At 45.6% G+C, this 22,015-nt stretch overlaps 1 protein-coding gene across 1 annotated transcript in view; it reads right to left on the bottom strand.

Annotated features, from left to right (window-relative positions):
* LOC132570380 (ephrin type-B receptor 5) overlaps positions 1-22,015 on the bottom strand; it is a 245,887-nt gene that overhangs the window by 64,915 nt on the left and 158,957 nt on the right. The window contains exon 5 of the mRNA XM_060236947.1: positions 161-316. Within this exon, the coding sequence (XP_060092930.1) occupies positions 161-316 (156 nt within the window). The remainder of the gene's footprint in view (positions 1-160; positions 317-22,015) is intronic.

A 22,015-nucleotide genomic window follows, 5' to 3' on the forward strand; every position in this document is an offset into this window, starting at 1 on the left:
ATAAAACAGTTAAATTAAACATTAAATTAAAACAATAAAACAGTCAAATTAAACACTGCAGTGCCAGTCTTCATGGCCACATTCCAATATGCATCCCCCCACTTTTGTGGCCACCTCTGGTAGCTGATCATGCCTGTTCATCCCCATCTCAGGTACTTACTGGTGCAGGGGGCATCGGAGGTGTCTGAAGACGAACGGTAGTATCGGGCCAAGCAGGCGCATTCACTGGAGCCGGGTGCGGAAGAATAGCTGTGGGCAGGACATGGACTGCAGGGGTTGTCTCCCACGAATGCCTTGAAAGTACCAGCAGTACAAGCTAGAGAGGAAAACAAAGCAGAAGAAAGGAGAAGTCCATTAAATCGTCAAAGGCAGACATTTCATGAGCAGGTTCCATTTCCCCATCAACTCGTAAACAAAACAAGAACACCCTGAGCATATCTCCAGAACCGCCTCTCCCCATACAAGCCCCCCCCCCCCCAGACTTTGAGGTCAGCTGCACAACATCTTCTTGTGATCCCTGGTTCTAAGGACGCCCGACTGACTTCAACAAGGTCCAGGGCCTTTTCAGTCCAGGCCCCCATCTGGTGGAATGAGCTCCTGCTGGAGATCTGGGCCCAGCGGGACTTGTCCAAGTTTCATAGGGTCTGTAAGATGGAGCTCTTCCACGAGGCTTTCAATTGATCCAGCGGGTGTCCACCGAAGTCATCGCTTCCCCACCCCGCCAGCACCTTATCAGCACCTTACCATCTAAGTGCTTAAGTTATGTTGAATACTGCTTTGATAATTCGGTAATTTCTGTAATGCTACAGATTCTGAAATTATGATATTGTCTAGTCTGGATGTGGTTTGTTTAATGTTTTTGTAAGGTTTTAATGTTGTAAGCCACCCAGATAGGGTGGGGTATAAATTAAAAAAATTAAATTAAACACACATGGATCTGCTTAATATTAAATCAGATCACTAGTCCATGAAAATCAGAATTGTCTACTCAGATTAGTAGCGGCTCTCTGGGGTCTCAGGGGAAGGTCTCTCCCATCACCTTCTACTTGATCCTTCTAACTGGGGATGCTGGGGATTGAACCTGAGACCTTCTGCACACCAAGCAGATGCTCTACTGTTGAGCCATGGCCCTCCCCCTCCACATACCAGAGAATCTTTAAATGGAACTTGTTCACAAACTGCAAAAGCTACTAAATCCATGATATACATTTATGGGCGCCATCTCTGCATGGGTGAGGCAGAAACATGTGCAAAGCTGAAGATGCTCGTAAATCTCTTAGTGTGGTTAGCCACCTCAGAGAGAGTCCGCTGGCTGCTTTTTCACTTGTCTTAGAAGTGGCTTTTGATACTTTCTAAACCTCAGCTTTCCAGATTCACAATGTGCTTCTTTGGCAGTTCCGTAAAAAATTCTGAATCACTTCCAGTTATGCACGTGTTTCTCCTTGGCTCATGGCTGGGGCTGCAGTTCACTGAAATCACTATTAACCAAGCAAAACTCCGCAAAATCTTTCCTTGTAAGAGTGCAGGAGCGAAGAAGCAAGCAATTGAGCAGATTGCACTCTGTACGGAGGATAGATCTAGATCAGGGGTGTCAAACATCCCGTGGGCCAAATCAGGCCCCTGGAGGACTTCTATCAGGCCCCCGAGCAACTGGCTCTTGTCTGCTTCCTTCTCCCTTTCTCTTGCTTCCTTCTGCATCTCAGCTTGCTTTACAAGGCTTGCTCAATCACTCAGGAGCCACAGAGCAATACCTCAGTTTTCTCCATTGGTTGAGGCGCCTCCTCTTCCTGGGGAGAGAGGGAAAGAGCCAGAGCTTCCTTTGCCCAGTTCCCTGGATCCCATGGGAGAAATACAAAGAAAGCACCTTTACGACCCACAAGTGCTAATGTTTTAAGCATATTTTAAGTTTAAAAAAAAAAAATCTTTAGTCGTGTTTCTCTGTGTCTTTTAAAAAGTTTATATCTCTGCTACCTAATCTTAAATAGGTACACACATGGCCCAGCCTGACATAGCCCAGTCCAAACAAGGTCTCATTTATGTCATATCCGGCCCTCATAACAAATGAATTTGACATCCCAGATCTAGATTTACATCCCTTTGCAACATACATCATATTAAATGTATGTGCAAACACCTGAGTTGGCTGACCGAAAGCCCAGTTTCTAGGCTTCCAGAATGCTCAAGTTGAAATTTCTGGCTACTACACTAAATCCTATTGCCTGCCTAATCGACATTTACTTTAGCTGAGGAGTTTTACACAGGGCTTTTTTTGTAGCAGGAGCTACTTTACATATTAGGCCACACACCCCTGATCCTCCAAGAGCTTACAGGGCTCTTAGTACAGGGCCTACAGTAAGCTCCAGGATTGGTTACCTCAGGGGTGTGTGGCCTAATATACAAAGGAGTTCCAGCTTAAAGGGGAAAAAGCCCTGGTTTTACAGATACTGTGGACCACAAAAGAGACAAATAGGTGAGTTCTAGATTAAATGAAGCCTGAATTCTTCCTAGAAACTAAAATTACTAAACTGAGGCTACAGTAATTTACTGAGGCTACAGTACTTTAGCCCCCGCATGACAAGACGAAATCACTGGAAAAGATGACAATGCTAGGAAAAGTTGAAGGCAGCAGGAAAAGAAGGCTAAGCATGAGACTGATTGACAATAAAGGAAGGACTAACCCTGGAAAGGACTTGTATGGGAGACTTCATTGGAATACCAGGGCTGGGAGGCAGAGGCAGGCTGTAGCAAGCCACTTCTCTGAATGTCCTTCGTGTGCCCCAGTAGGGGTTCCTGGAAGTCACTATGACTTCCAGGCGTGTAACTGCGCATGCGCATACACACACAAATACACCTCGCTCCCAAAAAAGGGGAAGCCACAGCCCTCTTGCAAATCCTGGGCCAGGTTGTTAACAATAGGATGTTTGGGAAGTGATTAATTCATAGGGTCATCAAAAGTTGGAAGTGACTAGATGGCACACCAGCTTGCTAGCAAGTTTATCTAGCTGACCATGCAGAAACTGGAGAAACCAAAGAGTCCTTTCCTCAGGTCCTGCACTGATCGAAGCCATACTGAAGAAGAAACGTGGAAAGAGGTTAAAAAAAGTAGTTTTTCTGTCAAAGAGGTGAAGATTTTCCCACTATATCCTCAAGTTACTATATAGAGATGTCAACTCAGCAGAAAGCTCAATAGGCACCTTGTTGACGTGGGCTTCTCACTCTGAAATGTGTATTTTTGTTCTTATTTGAGACTTACCAGTAGCTTCCTGTAAACATATTTTTTTAGAGAAAATATGTATTCTTATGAATGGGGGTGGAATTCTAGCAGGAGCTCCTTTGCATATTAGGCCACACACCCCTGATGTAACCAATCCTCCAAGAGCTTACAAGGCTCTTTTTTGGAAGCTCTTGGAGGATGGGCTACATCAGGGGTGTGGCTTAATATGCAAAGGAGCTCCTGCTAGAATTCCAGCCTTGCGTTATGAAATGTGAAAAAAGACTTGGGGGGGGGGTTTCTGATCCTGGTTGTGTAAGTCTCTGCCTTTTTGTTCCTCTTTGAACTCTTGTAAGGAGGGTTCCCTGTGATCTGGACAGCCTGTCCACCCTGGATGGGGAGAACAAAAAGACTGGGGCAGGGGGGGGGGGGGGGGAGAGCTTTCCAGGGAATCCGTATTAATGGGACACGTGTGCACAGATGTCCATGCATGCCAAAGTTGGATATGGCCACATAGTTTGAAAATTTGGGACAGGACTGCACAATGCAAAAATTCTTCTCCAAGCATGGACTGGATTCTCTACTAGCTGCAACTTTATGCCAAACCTATAATCTTTGTTTCTGGATACACCCTCGGGGATTCCAGGAACAAAATTTCATGCTTAAATTGTGGAAGATAGAATTTCTTCCCTGCTTCCCCTCCCCCTTTGTGGGTTTTTAAAGTTGTTTTGCGGCAGATGAGACAAACATTTTGAAGTTCCAAAAGTGGGTTTTCCAAGCCGCCAAAATCATCAGATTCCAGCAGTGACTATCGACCGAGTTGCCAGGAACCGAGATTGGTTCTACTCGAGCGGATCTGCAATAGGTGCCAGAGATCGGAAGCTCGACGTGATTTATCGAGGGAAAGGGAAAATTGCAGTGACGTACAAACGGAGTCTGTAAACATGACTGTGCAAGATTGGACGGCTTTTGGGGCTGGGGCTGGGTTTGTGTGATATTTTTCAACGTGTCAGTTTTTGCAAATAGAGCTGCTGGCAAAGTATCAAAGTATTATTTTGTTCTGGTGTTTTTTTTGCCTCTCCTAAGCTGCTGCATAAATTTCCCTTTTTCATAAGTGGAACATGAAGGGGGAAGGAGGGAGAGACAGCAAAGAATGGGAATGGAAACGAGAAATGAACTTTTTCTCTCTCTAGAATCAGCTGCTAGAAATGTTTCATGCAGCGTGTGAAGTAATCAAATTATGTACTGAGCCAGCAATTTAGGATGCAAGCAAACCGCCACCTTGCATGCTCCCAGAGACAACATTGAGCTTAAAAATTTGTGAGGGGAAGGTAGAGTTGCCAAGTCCAGTTCAAGAAATATCTGGGGACTTTGGGGGTGGTGACAGGAGAGTTGGGGGCGGGGGTGGAGCCAGGTTGTGACAAGCATAACTGAACTCCAAAGGGAGTTCTAGGCATCATGTTTAAAGGGACTGCACACCTTTGAAATGCCTTCCCTCCACAGGAAATAATGAAGGATAGGGGCACCTTCTTTTGCGGCTCATAGAATTGGATGCCCTCGTCCTATCCCTTTGAAACTTGGGAGGGTATTTTGGAGAGAGAGACACTGGATGCTATGCTACAAATTTGGTGCCTCTAACTCAAAACCAGCCCTCCCCCCAAGCCCCAGATACCAGTGGTTCAATTTTCCATCATACCCTGTGGGAACTGGTCTCTATAGGGATTAATGAAGTGCCCAGCAGATATTTCTTTCCGCCCCCCCCCCCACGCCCTGCTTTCTGATGACCCTGAAGCAGGGGGACGACCCCCAAACTGGGGTATCCCCTGCCCCCACCTGGGGATTGGCAACCCTAGGGGAAGGCCAGTAATGTTTTCTCTGGGAGAAGCCTCTCTGTCACTCACACTCAGAGCTGTTTCAGAGGACGGCAGAACAGTTAGATTCAAACCCAGTGGCACCCTAGAGACCAAGAAAATTTCCAGAGCATACGTTTCCAAGAGTCAAAGCTCCTTTGGTCAGAAGCTGTTACTGTTATTTGTTTTGTCTGGTGAAGTCTGCTTAAGAGCATACGAAAGCTTACATTCTGAATAAAACTTAGGTGGTCTTAAAGGTGCCACTCGTCTACTGCTTTGTTCTGCTGCTTCAAGCCAACACGGCTGCCTACTGTTATTTGTTTATTTACTGTATTTCTGCACTGCCTCCCTGCTTTTTTCAAAAAAGGGGGAGCCAGGCAGCATGTCACCAACACCCAGGGCTTTGAAAACTTGGTTTGCAGTCGCTGGCTGCCTTGCATGTCATTGAACTGATTGATGGCTTAATTTGGGCCCACAACTGCTCATTCCCTGCTGTTCTCTCTTCAGTCAGGTGAACGGAAGGCAGCTCTCTTTCCCTCTCTCTCTTCCCTCCCCTCAGGGCAAGAAGGTTCTTCAGCAGGCTGTAAGCCCTGTGGTGATGGTAGGGTTGCCAATCCCCAGGTCCCAGAGGGGGATCCCCCGGTTTTACAGGCTTCCCCCCTCCCCCAGCCAGCTGGCCAGCGGGGGAAGCCCCACCCCCAAAGCCATCATGCACCACCATGAACAATTCCCATAGGGAATGATGGGGAATTGAGCCGCTAGTATCGGGGGCTCTGGGGGGACTGTTTTTTGAGATAGAGGCACAAAATTTTCAGTATAGCATCTAGTGCCTCTCCCCAAAATACCTCCCAAGTTTCAAAAAGATTGGACCAGAGGGTCCAATTCTATGAGCCCCAAAAGAAGGTGCCCCTATCCTTCATTATTTCCTATGGAAGGAAGGCATTTAAAAAGATGTGCTGTCCCTTTAAATGTGATGGCCAGAACTCCCTTGGAGTTCAATTATGCTTGTCCCACCCTTGCTCTTGGCTCCACCCCAAGGTCTCCTGGCTCCACCCCCAAAGTCTCCTGGCTCCACCCCCAAAGTCCCCAGATATTTCTTGAATTGGACTTGGCAACCCTAGGGTGTAAGGTTGCCAGGCCCAGCTAACAAAATCTCTCAGGACTTTGGGGTGGAGCTAAGAGACTTTGGGGATGGAACACGATTGAACTCTGAAGTAGGGTCGCCAATCCCCAGGTGGGTCAGGGTAAAGGTACAAAAACTTCCGCAAAAACCGGCTACAACATTAAAGAAATTTAAGTATAATTTTACAAAATACTTATAACACAACTAAACATATCAAAAGTGAAACAAATCGCAATTTAACGTGACAGAACACTGGCCACACCCATATCCATAGTACTTAAGTCTTTAAGCATGAAATTTCTTGAACTGAAGATCTGGGCTGTGGTGAAAAAAGGTCGATATTCAAACGGAGTGCAATGTTCCAAACTTTCTGAGGAGAATGATGTAATGCAGCAAGGCATCAGAACGCAACAGAGTTGCGCTATTCTCTGTGTTTCACATAGTGCTTCAACGAGTGAAGTGCCTTTACTCTTCTGCTGGTAACCTTATCTTCTTAAAGGGGGAAGTCTGACATTTAAGTTTGTGTTCTGACAGGGGGAACTGGGAAGAGGCTTAAGGGGGAAGTCTGACTGACCTAGTGGGTGGAGGCCACCTCAGATTCACCAGGAGCAGTTCACCAGGCTACTGTGGGATCTGTGTGGACGGGAGGACCTCCAAGATGCAGGGAACAGGGCTGCAAAAACACAATGGCATATTTACTCAGGGCAACATCTCCATCTTTGGCCTCCCCGGCTGTCAGCTCAGCCTAGTGGTCAGTAGCTCAACATCCCACGACACTGCCCAGAAGGCTTCTACTGGTGTGTTGCCATAGTGGCAACTTCCATTCTGTTTTCCATATAACTGATTTCTAACTGTGTGCATTTTAAGCCCTATTATTGCTTTTATTCATTATTTGCCTGCATCAGATATTATGTGACTTGTAAGCCACCTGAGCCTACTCTGCAGGATGGATGGGAAATAAATTAAGGAAAATAAATAAATGAAACATCCTCCCTTTGCCCTAGGACAGGGGTGGCCAAACTGTGGCTCGGGAGCCACATGCGACTCTTTCATACAAATTGTGTGGCTCTCAAATCCTCCACTGCTCTGTCAGTCAGCTTGGAGAAGGCATTTGTTTCTTTAAATCACTTCTCCAAGCCAAGCCAGCCAGCAGCCTGGAGAATGCATTTAAAGGTGCTTTCTTTCCATCTCTCCCTCCCTCTTCCCATCCATCTATTTGCTTTCCTTCCTCCCTCTCTCCTCTCAATCATGTGGCATTCAAGTCTGGCAGCTCTCAAACATCTATCCTATGCAGCTCTTGCATTAAGTAAGTTTGGCCACTCTTGCCCTAGCAGTTCAGCAGTTCTCTAGATGCACTGAGAGGCTGTTGGTGGAGGAGACTCAGCTGCTATCTGACCCAGAGAGTTTAAGGGTTTCTCTGTCCTTCTTAAGGCCTTCAAGAGTGAGGGCAAAATAATTTCTTTTTGCCTGATTTGATGAGAGTCTTTGCCGTTCACCCCACTCTAGCTCTAAGGGTTTATCCTCTGAATCTCATGGTCTGAGCCTCAGGAAGCCTGGGAAAACTACAGTGGATGGAAAGGAATTCCATATGGGAGGTAAGGTGGGGATTCAGTTGTAGAGTTGCCAAGCCAAGGCTAGCAATGGTGTAAATGAGCAGGGGGACTTACCAATTTTGACACACCCAGTGTCATGACCAGGCCTTGGGTTCAATGGGAGCTCACAGGAGCACAGCTCCTGAACCTTTCTGAGAGTTCCACTTTCTCCTGAGAGTTCCACCTCCTTGTCCATTGAATAGCAGGTGCAGCTGCATAACAATCCCTAGATGAGCTCCACCACCTATTTTTCTACAAAACGTCCCCTGGTCATGACATCACTTGCAGCACAAACCGGAAGTGACATCAATGCATCGATGCGATGCCCAAGTACTCACCCCAAACTCTACGGTAAAGCCATACAGGGAGGACATTGTGGAGTCTAATACACTCCAATAAGCAAACCAAGAAAGGAAAGGGAAAGGTCCCCTGGGCAAGCACCAGTCATTTCTGACTCTGGGGTGACGTTGCTTTCACAACATTTTCACGGCAGACTTTTTACGGGGTGGTTTGCCATTGCCTTCCCCAGTCTTTCCCAAGCTGGGTACTCATTTTACTCACCTCAGAAAGATGGAAGGCTGAATCAACCTCGAGCTGGTTACCTGAAAACCCAGCTTCTGCCGGGCATCGAACTCAGGTCGTGAGCAGAGCTTAGGACTGCAGTACTGCAGCTTTAACACTCAGGGCTCTTGTTATAAGCAAACCAACTCGCCACTAAATTCTGAATTGGGTTTCCAGAGATTAAGTTATGCAAGCCATCTATCCCCTTCTTACAACCCAGTTCCAGCTACCTCCAGCCAGACATTCCCATATCTTTTTCCTTCCCAGTGCTCCTATGTTCAGAACCGTCTGCTTCTATTGTACACACCTGCAGAGCACAGGCAACAACCCCCCAGGCATGGATTACCCATTTAAGATAAACTCCCATAATCAGTAAGAACCATTGCCCCGAGTCTCATCAAGAAAAGCCATAATGACAGACCAATTCAAAGTAATCAAGGCAGCTAATACCAAAAAGAACCTACACACAGTCAGATTTGGAGCTGTCCTATATTTGGAGGAGCCTTCCCCCAACTCAGAGAGAGAGCAACTTCCATCAGAGGAAGGCTTTGAACTTGGCTGAGCAGTTTGGTGTAGTGGTTAAGTGCACGGACTCTCATCTTGGAGAACCGGGTTTGATTCCCCACTCCTCCACTTGCAGCTGCTGGAATGGTCTTGGGTCAGCCATAGCTCTCATAGGAGTTGTCCTTGAAAAGGGCAGCTTCTGGGGAGAGCTCTCTCAGCCCTACCCACCTCACCCACCCACCCACCTCACAGGGTGCCTGATGTGGGGGAAGAAGATAAAAGAGATTGTAAGCCTCTGAGACTCTGATTCAGAGAGAAGTGTGGGGTATAAATCTACTTCTTCTGGTTGGTAGCATTAGGAACATGACAGTCTGGATGAAAAACCAAAACAAAAAAACAAACTTTCCCTCCTGAGGAGTCCCTTCCCCTCATTTTTCTCAGTGAATATTTTCAAAAATTTTGGGGGAATAGTGGGGGGTGGGGTGGAACTCTTTGGAAATAACTCTCAGGAGCATGTTTTATTGACTTAAAATGAGTCTCATGAACATTTGTATGGAAGACAATCTACAGTGTTAAGGAATGATAATTCCTATCTATACGGTAGTAGAAGAAGATGATACTGGATTTATATCCCACCCTATACTCTGAATCTCAGAGTCTCAGAGTGGTCACAATCTCCTTTACCTCACCCCTCCTCACAACAGACACCCTGTCAGGTAGGTGGGGCTGAGAGAGCTATTACAGCAGCTGCCCTTTCAAGGACAACTATTATGAGAGCTATGGTTGACCCAAGGCCATTCCAGCAGCTGCAAGTGGAGGAGTACAATGTATTTTTGAGGATACATTTATTGCTTAAATGTAAATCATTCTGGCGTGCTATAACCTGTACGGTGACAGAACAAAGTTCGAGTCCAGCAGCATCCTTAAGTCCAGGGGCCAGCAAAGTTTTCTTCAAGGTATAAGCCTTTGTATGCACACATGCTTCCTCAGATACATTGAAATGGAAATTACCAGTCCATACATATAGGTAGAAGATGACAGTACACTTTTGAAAAGTTTGTTTTCAATGGTATCAAGTTTACAGATATTGAAATATATAGCTAAACAAATTGTCAAAGTATGAGGCAGTATGCATTTTCTTGGGTTTATTTCAAAATTTAAAAAATAATAATAATAATTTCATCTTCTATTTTTCCTACCCCTTCAGATGGCAAAAACTAAGTTACATGTGCTAAGGCAGCAGACGACGTAGTGGCTTACAGTTCACTCTCAAGTACTGAGTATGTTTGCAGTTTTGCTCATAGAAAGCTGGGCCATTAATACCGTCATAATTCCATAAACACTGTGTACCTTCAAGCTGCAACCAACTCACAGCAATTCCAGGACCACGGAATTCTCAAGGTGAGTGGCACTGAAAGACGGTTTGCTGCATAACTATCCTACCCATCTCTTTGGTAGTCTCCCGTCCAAGTACTAACCAGTGCTAGCCTTGCTCAGCTCTCAAGCTCTGATGAGATCCGGTTATTTAGGCTGCTTCCATAAACAAACAGCACCATTCTAAATGAGAAAAAAAATGCATTTTATATCAACCAATCAGCTAAATTAGTTTGGGTTTGATAGGGAAGCAAATGTTGCATATATTTCAGTTCCCTCCCCCCAAAAATTCTGGTTTCTTTCTTCCCCAAAGAAGAAGAAGAAGAATTGCAGATTTATACCCTGCCCTTCTCTCTGAATCAGAGACTCAGAGTGGCTTACAATCTCCTGTATCTTCTCCCCCCACAACAGACATCCTGTGAGGTGGGATGGGGCTGAGAGGGCTCTCACAGCAACTGCCCTATCAAGGACAACCTCTGCCAGAGCTAATGGTGAACCCAAGGCCAATCCAGCAGGTGCAAGTGGAGGAGTGGGGAATCAAATCCGGTTCTTCCAGATAAGAGTCCGCACACTTAACCACTACACCAAACTGGCTCTTACAAAGCCTCACTTCTCCCCCAAAACCTATTTTCATATTCATTCATTCATAGATCTCTATTGGCATATCAGCAGTTACCTATTTTCATGCTATCCAAATGTTCTTTCAATTTGTTAATTTCACTATTTTGCCATTGGATTCTAACTTTATACCACTTTGCATTCTAAACCACTACCCACCAGCTATAAGTAGCTCTGCTCACTGTACCCCGTTCCATTGTCTGATGAAGTGCGCATGCATACGAAAGCTTACGTTCTGAATAAAGCTTCATTGGTCTCAAAGGTGCTACCGGACTCCTACTTTGTTCTAATATTTTTATACGTTTGGGTTGCATATATGCGCATATGTACATTTTTTCATGCGACAAACAAAATCCAAAAAACAGACATTCCCATGAAAGGGTCGCCTCTCTGTTTCCCCTGCAACTGGAGCAAATATTTGAAAGAGACGTTAAGAGCCGGATCAGATGGCACTGAACACCACATCTGGCTTTTCCCGGTTTAAGCCTTCTCTAACCCTGTTCCCGTGCTGATTTGACAACCGCGCAGAGGGATGTGCCAGCGCTTCTGTGCTGTCGCCAGGCCTCGAACTGCTAGGCGCACGAGAGGCATTTGGCATCAGAAAAACACAGAAGGTTTTAAGCAGGGCACTACTGGTGCGTCCCAACCAGGGCTTTTTTTTGTAGCAGGAACTCCTTTGCATATTAGGCCACACACCCCTGATGTAGCCAATCACCCAAAAGCTTACAGTAGGCCCTGAACTAAGAGCCCTGTAAGCTCTTGGAAGATTGGCTACATCAGGGGTATGTGGCCTAATATGCAAAGGAGTTCCTGCTACCAAAAAAGCCCCAACACTGCAGGAAAACACACGCATCAGGATAAAATTATGGCATGTAGGGAGGGAGAGGGGCAACGTCAGATGTGATGGGGAAAAAGGCCGGGAAGAGCAGCTGCCTTCCCCTCGAGGTGCTCACCAGCAGATGAGGAATTATTCATGAGATGAAAGCGGCACTCTGCTGCCCATATGCCCGACTGCACGTGCCATTTTCAGAAGAGTAAGCATCTATGTGGACCAAAATCGCCCTTCTAAAATCTTGGCCACTGGAACTTAATTGGTGAGCAGGCTCTGTGTAGGGGGCAGTGGAGCTTACGCTTCAGGGGTCTCACAAGCAGGTGGAACGTCAGAACTGCCCAGCTTGCGGCACTCACCAGCCCAGACAAAGAAATGCTGTGCTGGATTCGGCATTTGCCCTCGGGCGTTCTCATCTCGCAGACAAACAAAGCAGAGAAATCTCCCATCCTCGATGGTAGCTTGGGGTTCCTCTTTGCCCGCCTTCCTAGATCACGCAAGAGATTTTTGCTCGCTGGGAAGAGGAGGAGGGTCTTCCCCCAGGGCAGCTTACTGCTCCCAACATTCCACAGACAGCACCGTTTTATTATGCTGTCATTTTCAGCCTCCCAAGGGACTACACGAACATACAAAGCTGCCTTAGACTGGGCTAGATCATGGCCCGCCTGGTGCAATACCGTCACCTCCAGCTGGCAGCAGCTTCTCATGAGTTCAAGCCTGAGGAAGATCTTTCACAACGTGCCAGGGACTGAACCTACAAACAAGGCAGCCGACTCCCAGGCGGAAATCTCCTGGAATTACAGCTGGCCTCCAGACTATTGAGATCAGTTCCCCTGGAGAAAATGGCTCTTTTGGAGGGACTCATTCGTTATGAGGGTCAGATCTGACATAAATGAGACCTTGTCAGGCCGGGCCGTGTCGGGCTAGGCCGGCCATGTGTGTACCTATTTAAGATTAGGTAGCAGAGATATAAACTTTTTCAAGGATGCAGACAAACATGACTAAAAAAATTTTAAAACCCTTAATATAAAACATGCTTAAAACATTAACACTTCTTGGTCTTAAAGGTGCTTCCTTTGTATTTCTCCCATGGGATCCAGGGAACTGGGCAAAGGAAGCTCTGGATCTTTCCCTCCCTCCCTCCCCAGGGGACCAGGAATGGGAAGAGCCTCAACCAATGGAGAAAACTGAGGTTTTGCTCGGTAGCTCCTGTACGATTGAGCAAGCCTTGCAAGGCAAGCTGAGATGCAGAAGAAAGCAAGAGAGAGGGAGAAGGAGGCAGACAAAAGCCAGTTGCTCGGGGGCCTGATAGGAGCCCTTCGGGGGCCTGTTTCGGCCCCCAGGCCGCATGTTTGACACCCCTGAGCTAGAAAAACTGGGGCTGCCCTTCCACTTGCATATCAGAGAACGTAATGGCATGGATCTAGGCAACAAAGCAGCTGCCCTGTATTCATGGGCTTTGAAATTACTTTTAGGAATAAGGGGGCATAGTTCCCTCTCTCTCGAGGGATGTTTTCATCTCTGGACAATGCCTGTTGGAATCCCCAGAGCAAAATAGCAGCTCACAGTTCTCAATGGTCAGTGGTTGGAATTCCAGCACCCCCTGCCCATGAGAAACAGACGCAGAATAAATGATGCAAATATCGACAATTGGACTTCATTGGCATGATTTCTCCACGTCTCTGAATCCAGCGTTTCAGTGCTGCAGGATTGGGGCCTCCTTGCTTTCTGCTTTGCTAGAGGGCAGCGATTGCTCTGTTTTCTTAGGCCTTCCCAGCCACGCTTCAGTTTCCATTGTGAGGGCCTCGAGCTGAGCCTGAATGGATTTATTGCCGTCTTGCCTCCTTTTCGCCCAAGTGGCCGATGGTTTTTATTTGTTTCTTGGTTTTTATCGCGCATTGCTTAAGCGCTGCGGGGGAAGCTGATGAACAAACACGTAAAGTGGACACAAACGATAATAAAAAGGTACAACAGTTTTGTTTTTTAGCCGACAGCCCCCACAGCCTTGCTCTGGAGCAGTCGGACTGATTATGTCTGCTCCAAACACAGCTACGCTTGAGAAGACCTGCCTCCGTGAGGCTCAGGCTGTTGGCCAAGCGTGATGCGCCTGGGTTGAAGGAACTCTCCATGCCCTTCCCCCATGGTCAGCATCTCCCCTCCGATACGAAGACCCCATTCTCCAAGTCGACCAGACGTTAGTAGGAATGGAGAAAAGTAGGACAAATCAGTACGCCTGGCAGCTCTAAGCACAGTTGTGTTGGGAATGGGAGCTGGGGGTGGGGGAGGAATCTAGTAGAATGTGTGCGTCTGTGCCTGTGTATGAGTGAGAGAATGGCAAGATATTGTAAGAAACATCAGAATACGGCCTCATATGGCAGCCACTAGGACCAAGTGGGTCCTGAAGATCCCTGGGAGTTACAGCTCATGACCAGATTACAGAGATCCTATGGAGAAAAGGGATGCTTTGCCTGGTATAGAAATTTTATTAGTTTTATACAGGGAAAATTGAGGGATTGGGGGAAAGAGTAAGGGATAGGGTAAAGAAAGTAAAAGGAGTAGATTGCAATTGTTTGTACTTAGAAAGAAAAATATATATATAGTTCATTATACCTGCAAGTATTCAGAATTATTACATAAATGTTCCCTTTTGATTCCACGTGCATTTTGTGACTTATTGATAATATTGTAAAATCCTACTGTCTTACAAAGTATTTAATAGCAAATTTCAAATTCTTATCTATCGTATCTATCATCTTACAAAGCCAATGTATCCTTAATCTATTCGAGAAGGACAGAAAACAAAAAGAAAGAAGGAACGAAAGGGAAAAAAAGCAGATTCTGATCTTCAAAACAAGCTTCTTAACTACCAAAAAAGTTTCAATAATGAACAACACCAGCTGTATTCCTTTATCTACATATGAACATATGAAGCTGCCTTATACTGAATCAGACCCTTGGTTCATCAAAGTCAGTATTGTCTACTCAGACTGGCAGCAGCTCTCCAGGGTCTCAAGCTGAGGTTTTTCACACCTATTTGCCTGGACCCTTTTTTGGAGATGCCGGGGATTGAACCTGGGACCTTCTGCTTCCCAAGCAAATGCTCCACCACTGAGCCACCGTCCCTCCCCCAACCGTCCCTTCCATTGTTGGTATCTAGAGTACCAACAATGGAATTTCAAGGCTAAAAAATATAAGACAGGCTTCTCATTAAGTTGAAAAGTTCAGTTGCACGCATGTTCTATGCACTAACATAGATGCCTTTGGACACCCTACTTTCCCTGTATAAAACTAATAACATTTCTATACCAGGAGAAAAGGGAAGCTTTAGAGGGCAGGCTCTGTAGCACTGTACCCTACGGAGGTCTCTATGCTTCCCGTGGCTCCATCCCCAAATCCCCAGGAGTTTCCCAACCTGGATCTGGCAACCCTACACCCCCTGCCGGGGAGTTGGGAGACCTGGCAACCCTAGCAGCTGCACGTCAAGTTATTTATTTCTGTTGATGTATACCATGCCCTTCCCACAGATGACTCAGGGTGGCTACCTCCGGTTCTCTTTCTGTAGTGTGTAATTCAAATCACCTGAAGAAGATACAAGCCAGCCTAGTTTGGCACTCTGTTTCCAACAGTGGCTCATCAGATGTGGTATGGAAGCCCACCACTGGGACTCACAAACAATGGTCTTTCCTTCTGATTGTTCCGCACAACTGACTATTGGAGGCATTCTGCCTCTGAAATTGAAGTTTCGGTTCATCCCTCATGGCTACCAGCCAGCTACATGCCTGTTCTACATCCAGGGGTGGAATTCTAGCAGGAGCTCCTTTGCATATTAGACCACACACCCCTGATGTAGCCAATCCTCCAAGAGCTTACAAAAAAGAGCCTTGTAAGCTCTTGGAGGATTGGCTACATCAGGGGTGTGTGGACTAATATGCAAAGGAGCACCGGCTAGAATTCCACCCCGACTGCATCTAATCCTCTTTTCTAGTATTACTACTGCTAGTTTCCATGGCCTGGAGGTCTCCTGGAATGATGACTGAACTCCAAATGACACAGATCAGTTTGCCTGAGGAAAAAAATGTCTGCTTTACAGGGTGTGTGTACTCTGTGGGACTGAGGCTCCTCTCCTTTCCAAGCCCTGCCCTCTCCAGCCTCCACCCCCAAACATCCAAGAATTTCCCAACTCAGAGCTGGCAACCCTAATCCCAGCCCACTTTAAATCCATGTAAATCTGCAGTGAATTTTAGAAGTTAGCACAGCTGCTGTGAATCTGCTTCCCTGAGTCAACCGACGATGGGGTTCACAAGGCTAGATCATGTCCTAGTATTACAGGAGAGGGAGAATAGATTCCCTCTGTCCACTTTCTTCACATCACACATAAGTTTGTAGAGCAATATCACATCAAGCCTCTGTCACCTTCCTTACCAAAAAGATCCCATACACTTTACCATGAATAAAGGTAAAGGTAGTCCCCTGTGCAAGCGCCGAGTTATTATCAACCCATGGGGGTGACATCACATCATGGCGTTTTCTTGGCAGACTTTTTAGGTTACCATGAATACTGCCGCCTTTTTGATCATTTTGGTTGCCCTCTTCTGTACTTTTCCTTTTTTTTTTCCTGTACTTTTCCCAGCCCTTCAGTATACCCCCCCCCAATAATTTCTATTGGTTAATTTGTTATGTAGCAATACAAACTTATGTATTATTTAATAGTATCAACAAACAAATACTTTTCCATGTCACTGTTGTCAGGCTTATTGTTACAAGTAAATAAATCCCTTTTACCATAAATGAAAAGCTTCTATTACAGTAGGTGTCTCAGATCATTCTTGTAGGAATTCTAAAATTGGAAACCAGACAGTCATTATATCAGAATGGTAGTTAGAGTTCCTTAATGGTTTCAATTTGTTGTTAAGTTTTGCTAGGATATATAAATTCCAGAATTTATTGTAACCAGGTTTTTAAGGATGGAGTTTTGTCAATTTTCCATGTACTGGCTATTGTTGATCTAGCTGCATATAGTAATAAGCTAATTCTTCCTTGTACAACTTTATGAGATTTGTTCTCTGGTCTAAAATTCAGTAGCAAAGCTTCTGGTGTCATTGAAATATTTTGTTGAGTTAAGAGTATGAATGTCATTTAATACTGCTTTCCAGCTTCAGTATACTTTTTTTGAGAGTTCTCCTTTGGGACTCATGTCCTGATGGAACTATGCCATGGGTGTTTTCGCACTTACGTTTTACTGGCGCGAAGACCCTCCTCACGCCGGCAGATCTGCAGTGATTTCGCACTAGAAGCGCCGGCGCAGCCCAAAGAGCCGGCTACTTCCGTCGCTAAGCCAGCGCAAACGTTTTCCTGCTTCTTGGCGGTTTCCATTTGCGCTGGCTTAGCGACGGAAGTAGCCGGCTCTTTGGGCTGCGCCGGCGCTTCTAGTGCGAAATCACTGCAGATCCGCCGGCGTGAGGAGGGTCGTCGCGCCAGTAAAAGGTAAGTGCGAAAACACCCCATGTGTTTTCCCATTCCTGATACTGTCTACCTTTGAGGAAAAGTGGAACACAAGGAAACACCGAGTGTAATGACACTGGAACTCAAGGCAAGTTCTACGATGTGTTTGGAAAAGGAAGAGGGGAATGTGACCCAGGGCTGCTGTTTTCAGTGATATCCTTGCATTTCTTGTATCTTCTAACTTCAATAGACACTAGAACAAAGCGGTAGACAAGTGCACCTTTAAGACCAACTAAGCTTTATTCAGAATGTAAGCTTTCGTATGCTCTTAAGCAGACTTCATCAGACAGGAAGCAGCAATTCTTAATAGAAGTGGGCAGTGTGGAATCATGGGAATGTTTTTAGCAGGTTAAAAGAATCACAAATAGGGATCTGTGTTTGTTAGTCTTAGGAGAAAACAGGGCTGAGAAAACACTAGAGGGTGATAAAAAGCAGACTGCTGTCTCAAGGGTGCCATAAATTTAGGTAACATTCTGGCTTTTTTAGTTTAAATAGAGGGCCTGGTTACTCAAGAGATTATAACATCCATATAGTTTGCCATAGGATGGGTTGGTATAGGCTATAAGACAAACAGCCAATATCCCCCATTTGAGTATGTCAATACAAAAAACCAAAAAAAACCCCAAATATTCTGATCCCATGATTCCACACTGCCCACTTATATTAAGAATTGCTGCTTCCATTCCCATTTGTCTGATGAAGTCTGCTTAAGAGCATACGAAAGCTTACATTCTGAATAAAACTTAGTTGGTCTTAAAGGTGAACTTGTCGACTGCTTTGTTCTGTTGCTTCAGATCAACGTGGCTGCCTACTGGGATCTACCTTCAATAGACACTGACAGAGAATTCCTGAAAGCCGATATGGATGAGACTGAGGGCTCTTTCAAATAGAAGTCTTTTCCCCAACTCTCCAGGAAAATACTAGGTCTTGTAAAATGGCTTGATTAAACTATTAACCAACAACCTTTTAATCAGTGAAAAAAAGCACTTTGAATTAAGCAGGGGCAATTTTTTTTCCAAAAATTATTTTAATGCAGGTCTTTACAACCGCCTCAAACCCCAGGCAGCCATTATTACCATGTTAAAGAGGCTATTCACTATTCTCTATCGCTCAGTGGGGAATGCTCGAGAAGGCAATTGCACCGATGTATGTAAGAATCATCTACAAACTACGAGACCGGCGTGAATAAGGACATTTGTGCAGATCTGCTTGATTAAAAACAAAACCAATTGACCAATGATAGTTTCTTTCATTGTGGGGCAGGGACACCTTGAACTTAAACTTATGGACCAGGGTCGGTAGCCAGAACTTTTTTTGTCGTCACGGTATCGACAGAGGAGAAACTAAGCCACAACAAAGAAAAAACTCTCAGTGTAAAAACACAATTCTGACTTGTTATAATAAATGTCAAAATACAAAAAGAGTTATCAACAGTACACAGCATCTCAGCCATGCACAAAGTTAAAACCTCGTAAGTTCCACAATGTTCCTACTTTCCTTATGTGGCTCAAAACCACTCTATTACATTCAGTGCAATGTCTAAGAAAAAGGTCCAACAGAGAACCGGTCTACTTTGCAAGCCATTTCGGATCTCAAATCCTTTGTCTTGGGACCAATCTTGTATATTGTGTGCAATTTTCTAGGTCCAGTAGTGCCAAAAATTATTCCCTCATGTCAGTCCAAAGTTCCTCGCTTTCTTCTAATTCCGTAGAAGGCAGCTTTGTATGTTCATTCTGAAGGAGACTCAGCAGGTCAGTGAAGGAGCTCTCTCTACATTAGTGAGATCCACTGGGGAAAACCCCTATTTCTGCTACCTTGGGCTCCCTGCTCCCTTCCTGCTAGAAAAGGGGGGAAACAGCAAAATGAAATCATACCGCCGGCAAAGCCAATTTGCAGAGATTAAATGTGTTTCACAGATGTTCAAGCTTCCCCCACATCCCTGATGAAAATACAATTGGAGAAAAAAATTCACCATGACCTAAAATTTCGAGGAACTTGCGTTTTTCATTTCCCACGTTGCTGAAAGATGCCCAGATTGACGGCAATGGGGACCAATGGCTTGCGTGTGGCCAGAGAGACAGTCAGCCGTGAGGCATAGGAAAGTAGTCCTGCCCTCAAGTCTTCCTACTGAGGCATTTATGCTTTTTTAAAAAATATAAATAGCATTTGTATGTTCAATTTTATAAGCCACTTTGAGTCCCCAGGGTGGGAGAAAAGGGAGGCAAAGCTTTGTGGGAACTGCCTAATGAAATCCCGGAGGACTTGATGAATGAGATTTCCAGTGAGCAACAGAGGGCTGGTTCTCTTCTTGCCTTCTTTTCTCAGCTTCCAAAACTGGGTGCTGCTGGAAGTGGCAGGCTGAGCTACATGGACTGACCCAGCACAAATCTCTTCGTGAGGTGCTGAGCAGGGGCCATCCGGGGCACTGTCCACCAGAGAAGCCCAGACAGTTTGACCCCCAGAAACAAGGCCGGACAGGGAAAAGTACAGGCCGAGCCCTTGCGCACTTGAGGTTGGCTCTGTGTTACCTCAGGCAGCGCAAAGAACTGCCACTTCCCATTAAGACTAAGTCAAGGGGGAGTGCCTCCCCCTTCTGGCCCGTCAGGGCCTTTTCTTCCCCTCCGCTTGGCATGGTGTCATCCTGCCACTACAGTTCAGCTGGGCACGGCTGGTGCTTAGCGACACTGACCCACTTTTTAAACCCCCCCCCCCCAGACTGTCATCTGAGTGGAAGAAGTGGGGTGGATGGAGAAAGGACAGATCCTAGGGGGGAAAATGGACACTGGGACAAGAAAGACAGAGGACGGCAACTAAGCAGGAAAAATACAGACAGACTGAAGAGGGGGAAAAGAAGGAATGCCAGTGGTTGGGTGATCTAAAGAGCTAGGAGAAAGGGGAATGAAGCAGAGAGAAATTCAGGAAAAAGAAGCAAGGAAGGCTAAGTTTGTCCAATTGGCCAGCAGGGCAGCAGAGAGCAAACCCAGGGGCAAAATATAGTCTTGGGTAGCAATATTTATTTATTTTATTCATTTCTATCCTGCCTTTCTCCCCAAAGCAGCTTACATTGTCCTCTTCTCCTCTGTTTTAGCCTCAGAACAACCCTGTGAGGTAGGCTAGGCTGAGAAGGTGTGACTGGCCCATGGTTACCCAGGAAGCTTCCATGGCAGAGCAGGAATTTGAACCTGGGTTTCCCAGATACTAGTTCAGGGGTGGCCATGTGGCTCCTTCACACATATTGTGTGGCTCTTGAAGCCCCCATCGTCCCGTCGGCTGGCTTCAAGAAGGCACTTCTCTCTTTAAACCACTTGTCCAAGCCAAGCCAGCCGGTGGCTTGGAGAATGCATTTAAAGGTAAAGTTGCTTTCTTTCCACCTCTCCCTCTCCCAATCTATTTGCCTTCCTTTCTTTCCTTCCTTCCTCTCTCAAACATCTGACGCTCATGTCTTGTGGCTCTCAAACATCTGACATCTATTCTATGTGGCTCTTCCGTTAAGCAAGTTTGGTCACCCCTGTACTAGTTTGACACTTTTTACCATTCCATCATGCTGACCGGGAAGGGGAGGGGACTGGAAAGAAAACTGGGGGGGGGGAGGGGGGAGTTTTGCAAAGTGCGAATTTGAGAACAGCACTGGGGGGGGGGGGGGACAATCCTGTGAAATATTTTCAGTTTTGGAATAATCAACAACAACTACCAATCAGCAATCTATGTCATTAGAGAATATTTCCTGTATTTTCTTTTGTTGTTCAGTCGCACAGTCAAGTCTGACTCTTTCGACCCCATGGACAAAGTCATGCCAGGCCCTCCTGTCTTCCAGCATCCTCCAAAGTCTGCTCAAATTCGTGTTTGTTACATCAGTAACACCATCCAGCCATCTCATCTTTTGCTGTCCCCTTCTTCTTTTGCCTTCTGTCTTTCCTAGCATCAGGATCTTCTCCAGGGAGTGCTCCCTTCTCAATTGGTGGCCAAAGTATTTGAGCTTCAGCTTCAGCATCTGACCTTCCAGTGAACAGTCTGAGTTGATTTCCCTTAGGACTGACTGATTTGATCTTCTTGCAGTCCAAGATGATGTACTCTGCATATAAATTAAATAAGCAGGGTGACAATATAAATCCTTGTCGAACTTCTTTTCCTATTCTAAACCAATCAGTTGTTCCATATCCCATTCTGACAGTTGCTTCTTGACCCTTATACAGGTTTCTCAGGAGACATGTGAGGTGGTCTGGTCTGGTACTCCCATCTCTTTAAGGACTTGCCACAGTTTGTTGTGATCCACACGATCAAAGGCTTTAGCATAGTCAATGAAGCAGAAATAGACGGTTTCCTGATACTCCCGTGCTTTCTCGATAATCCATCGAATGTTGGCAATTTGATCTCTAGTTCCTCTACCTCCTTTCCCCCTGAATTTTCTGAATATGTATTTTCCACAGGCATATAAAATATTTTCAATCATGTCTTTACAGTTAAAAAGTAATTTTGTACTCAATGTGTAAACTATTTTTTTCAATTTTAATTTTAACTTAGCATCCAAATATGATGCCAGACCTGTTGTGATTGCACAAGATTGTTTCTGTCTAAACAGCTACTTTCTTTTGTTTACTACAAAAACCTGAAGAAGAAGATGATGATATTAGATTTATATCCCATCCTATACTCTGAATCTCAAAGCTTCAGAGTGGCCATGATCTCCTTTACCTCCCCCCCCCACACCCACAACAGACACCCTGTGAGGTAGATGGGCTGAGAGAGCTCTCTCAGAAGCTGCATTTTCAAGGACAACTCCTACGAGAGGTATGGCTGACCCAAGACCATTCCAGCAGCTGCCTGTGGAAGAGTGGGGAATCAAACCCAGTT

This window comes from Heteronotia binoei, chromosome 4, assembly GCF_032191835.1.
Source record: "Heteronotia binoei isolate CCM8104 ecotype False Entrance Well chromosome 4, APGP_CSIRO_Hbin_v1, whole genome shotgun sequence".
NCBI classification, from domain to species: domain Eukaryota; kingdom Metazoa; phylum Chordata; class Lepidosauria; order Squamata; family Gekkonidae; genus Heteronotia; species Heteronotia binoei.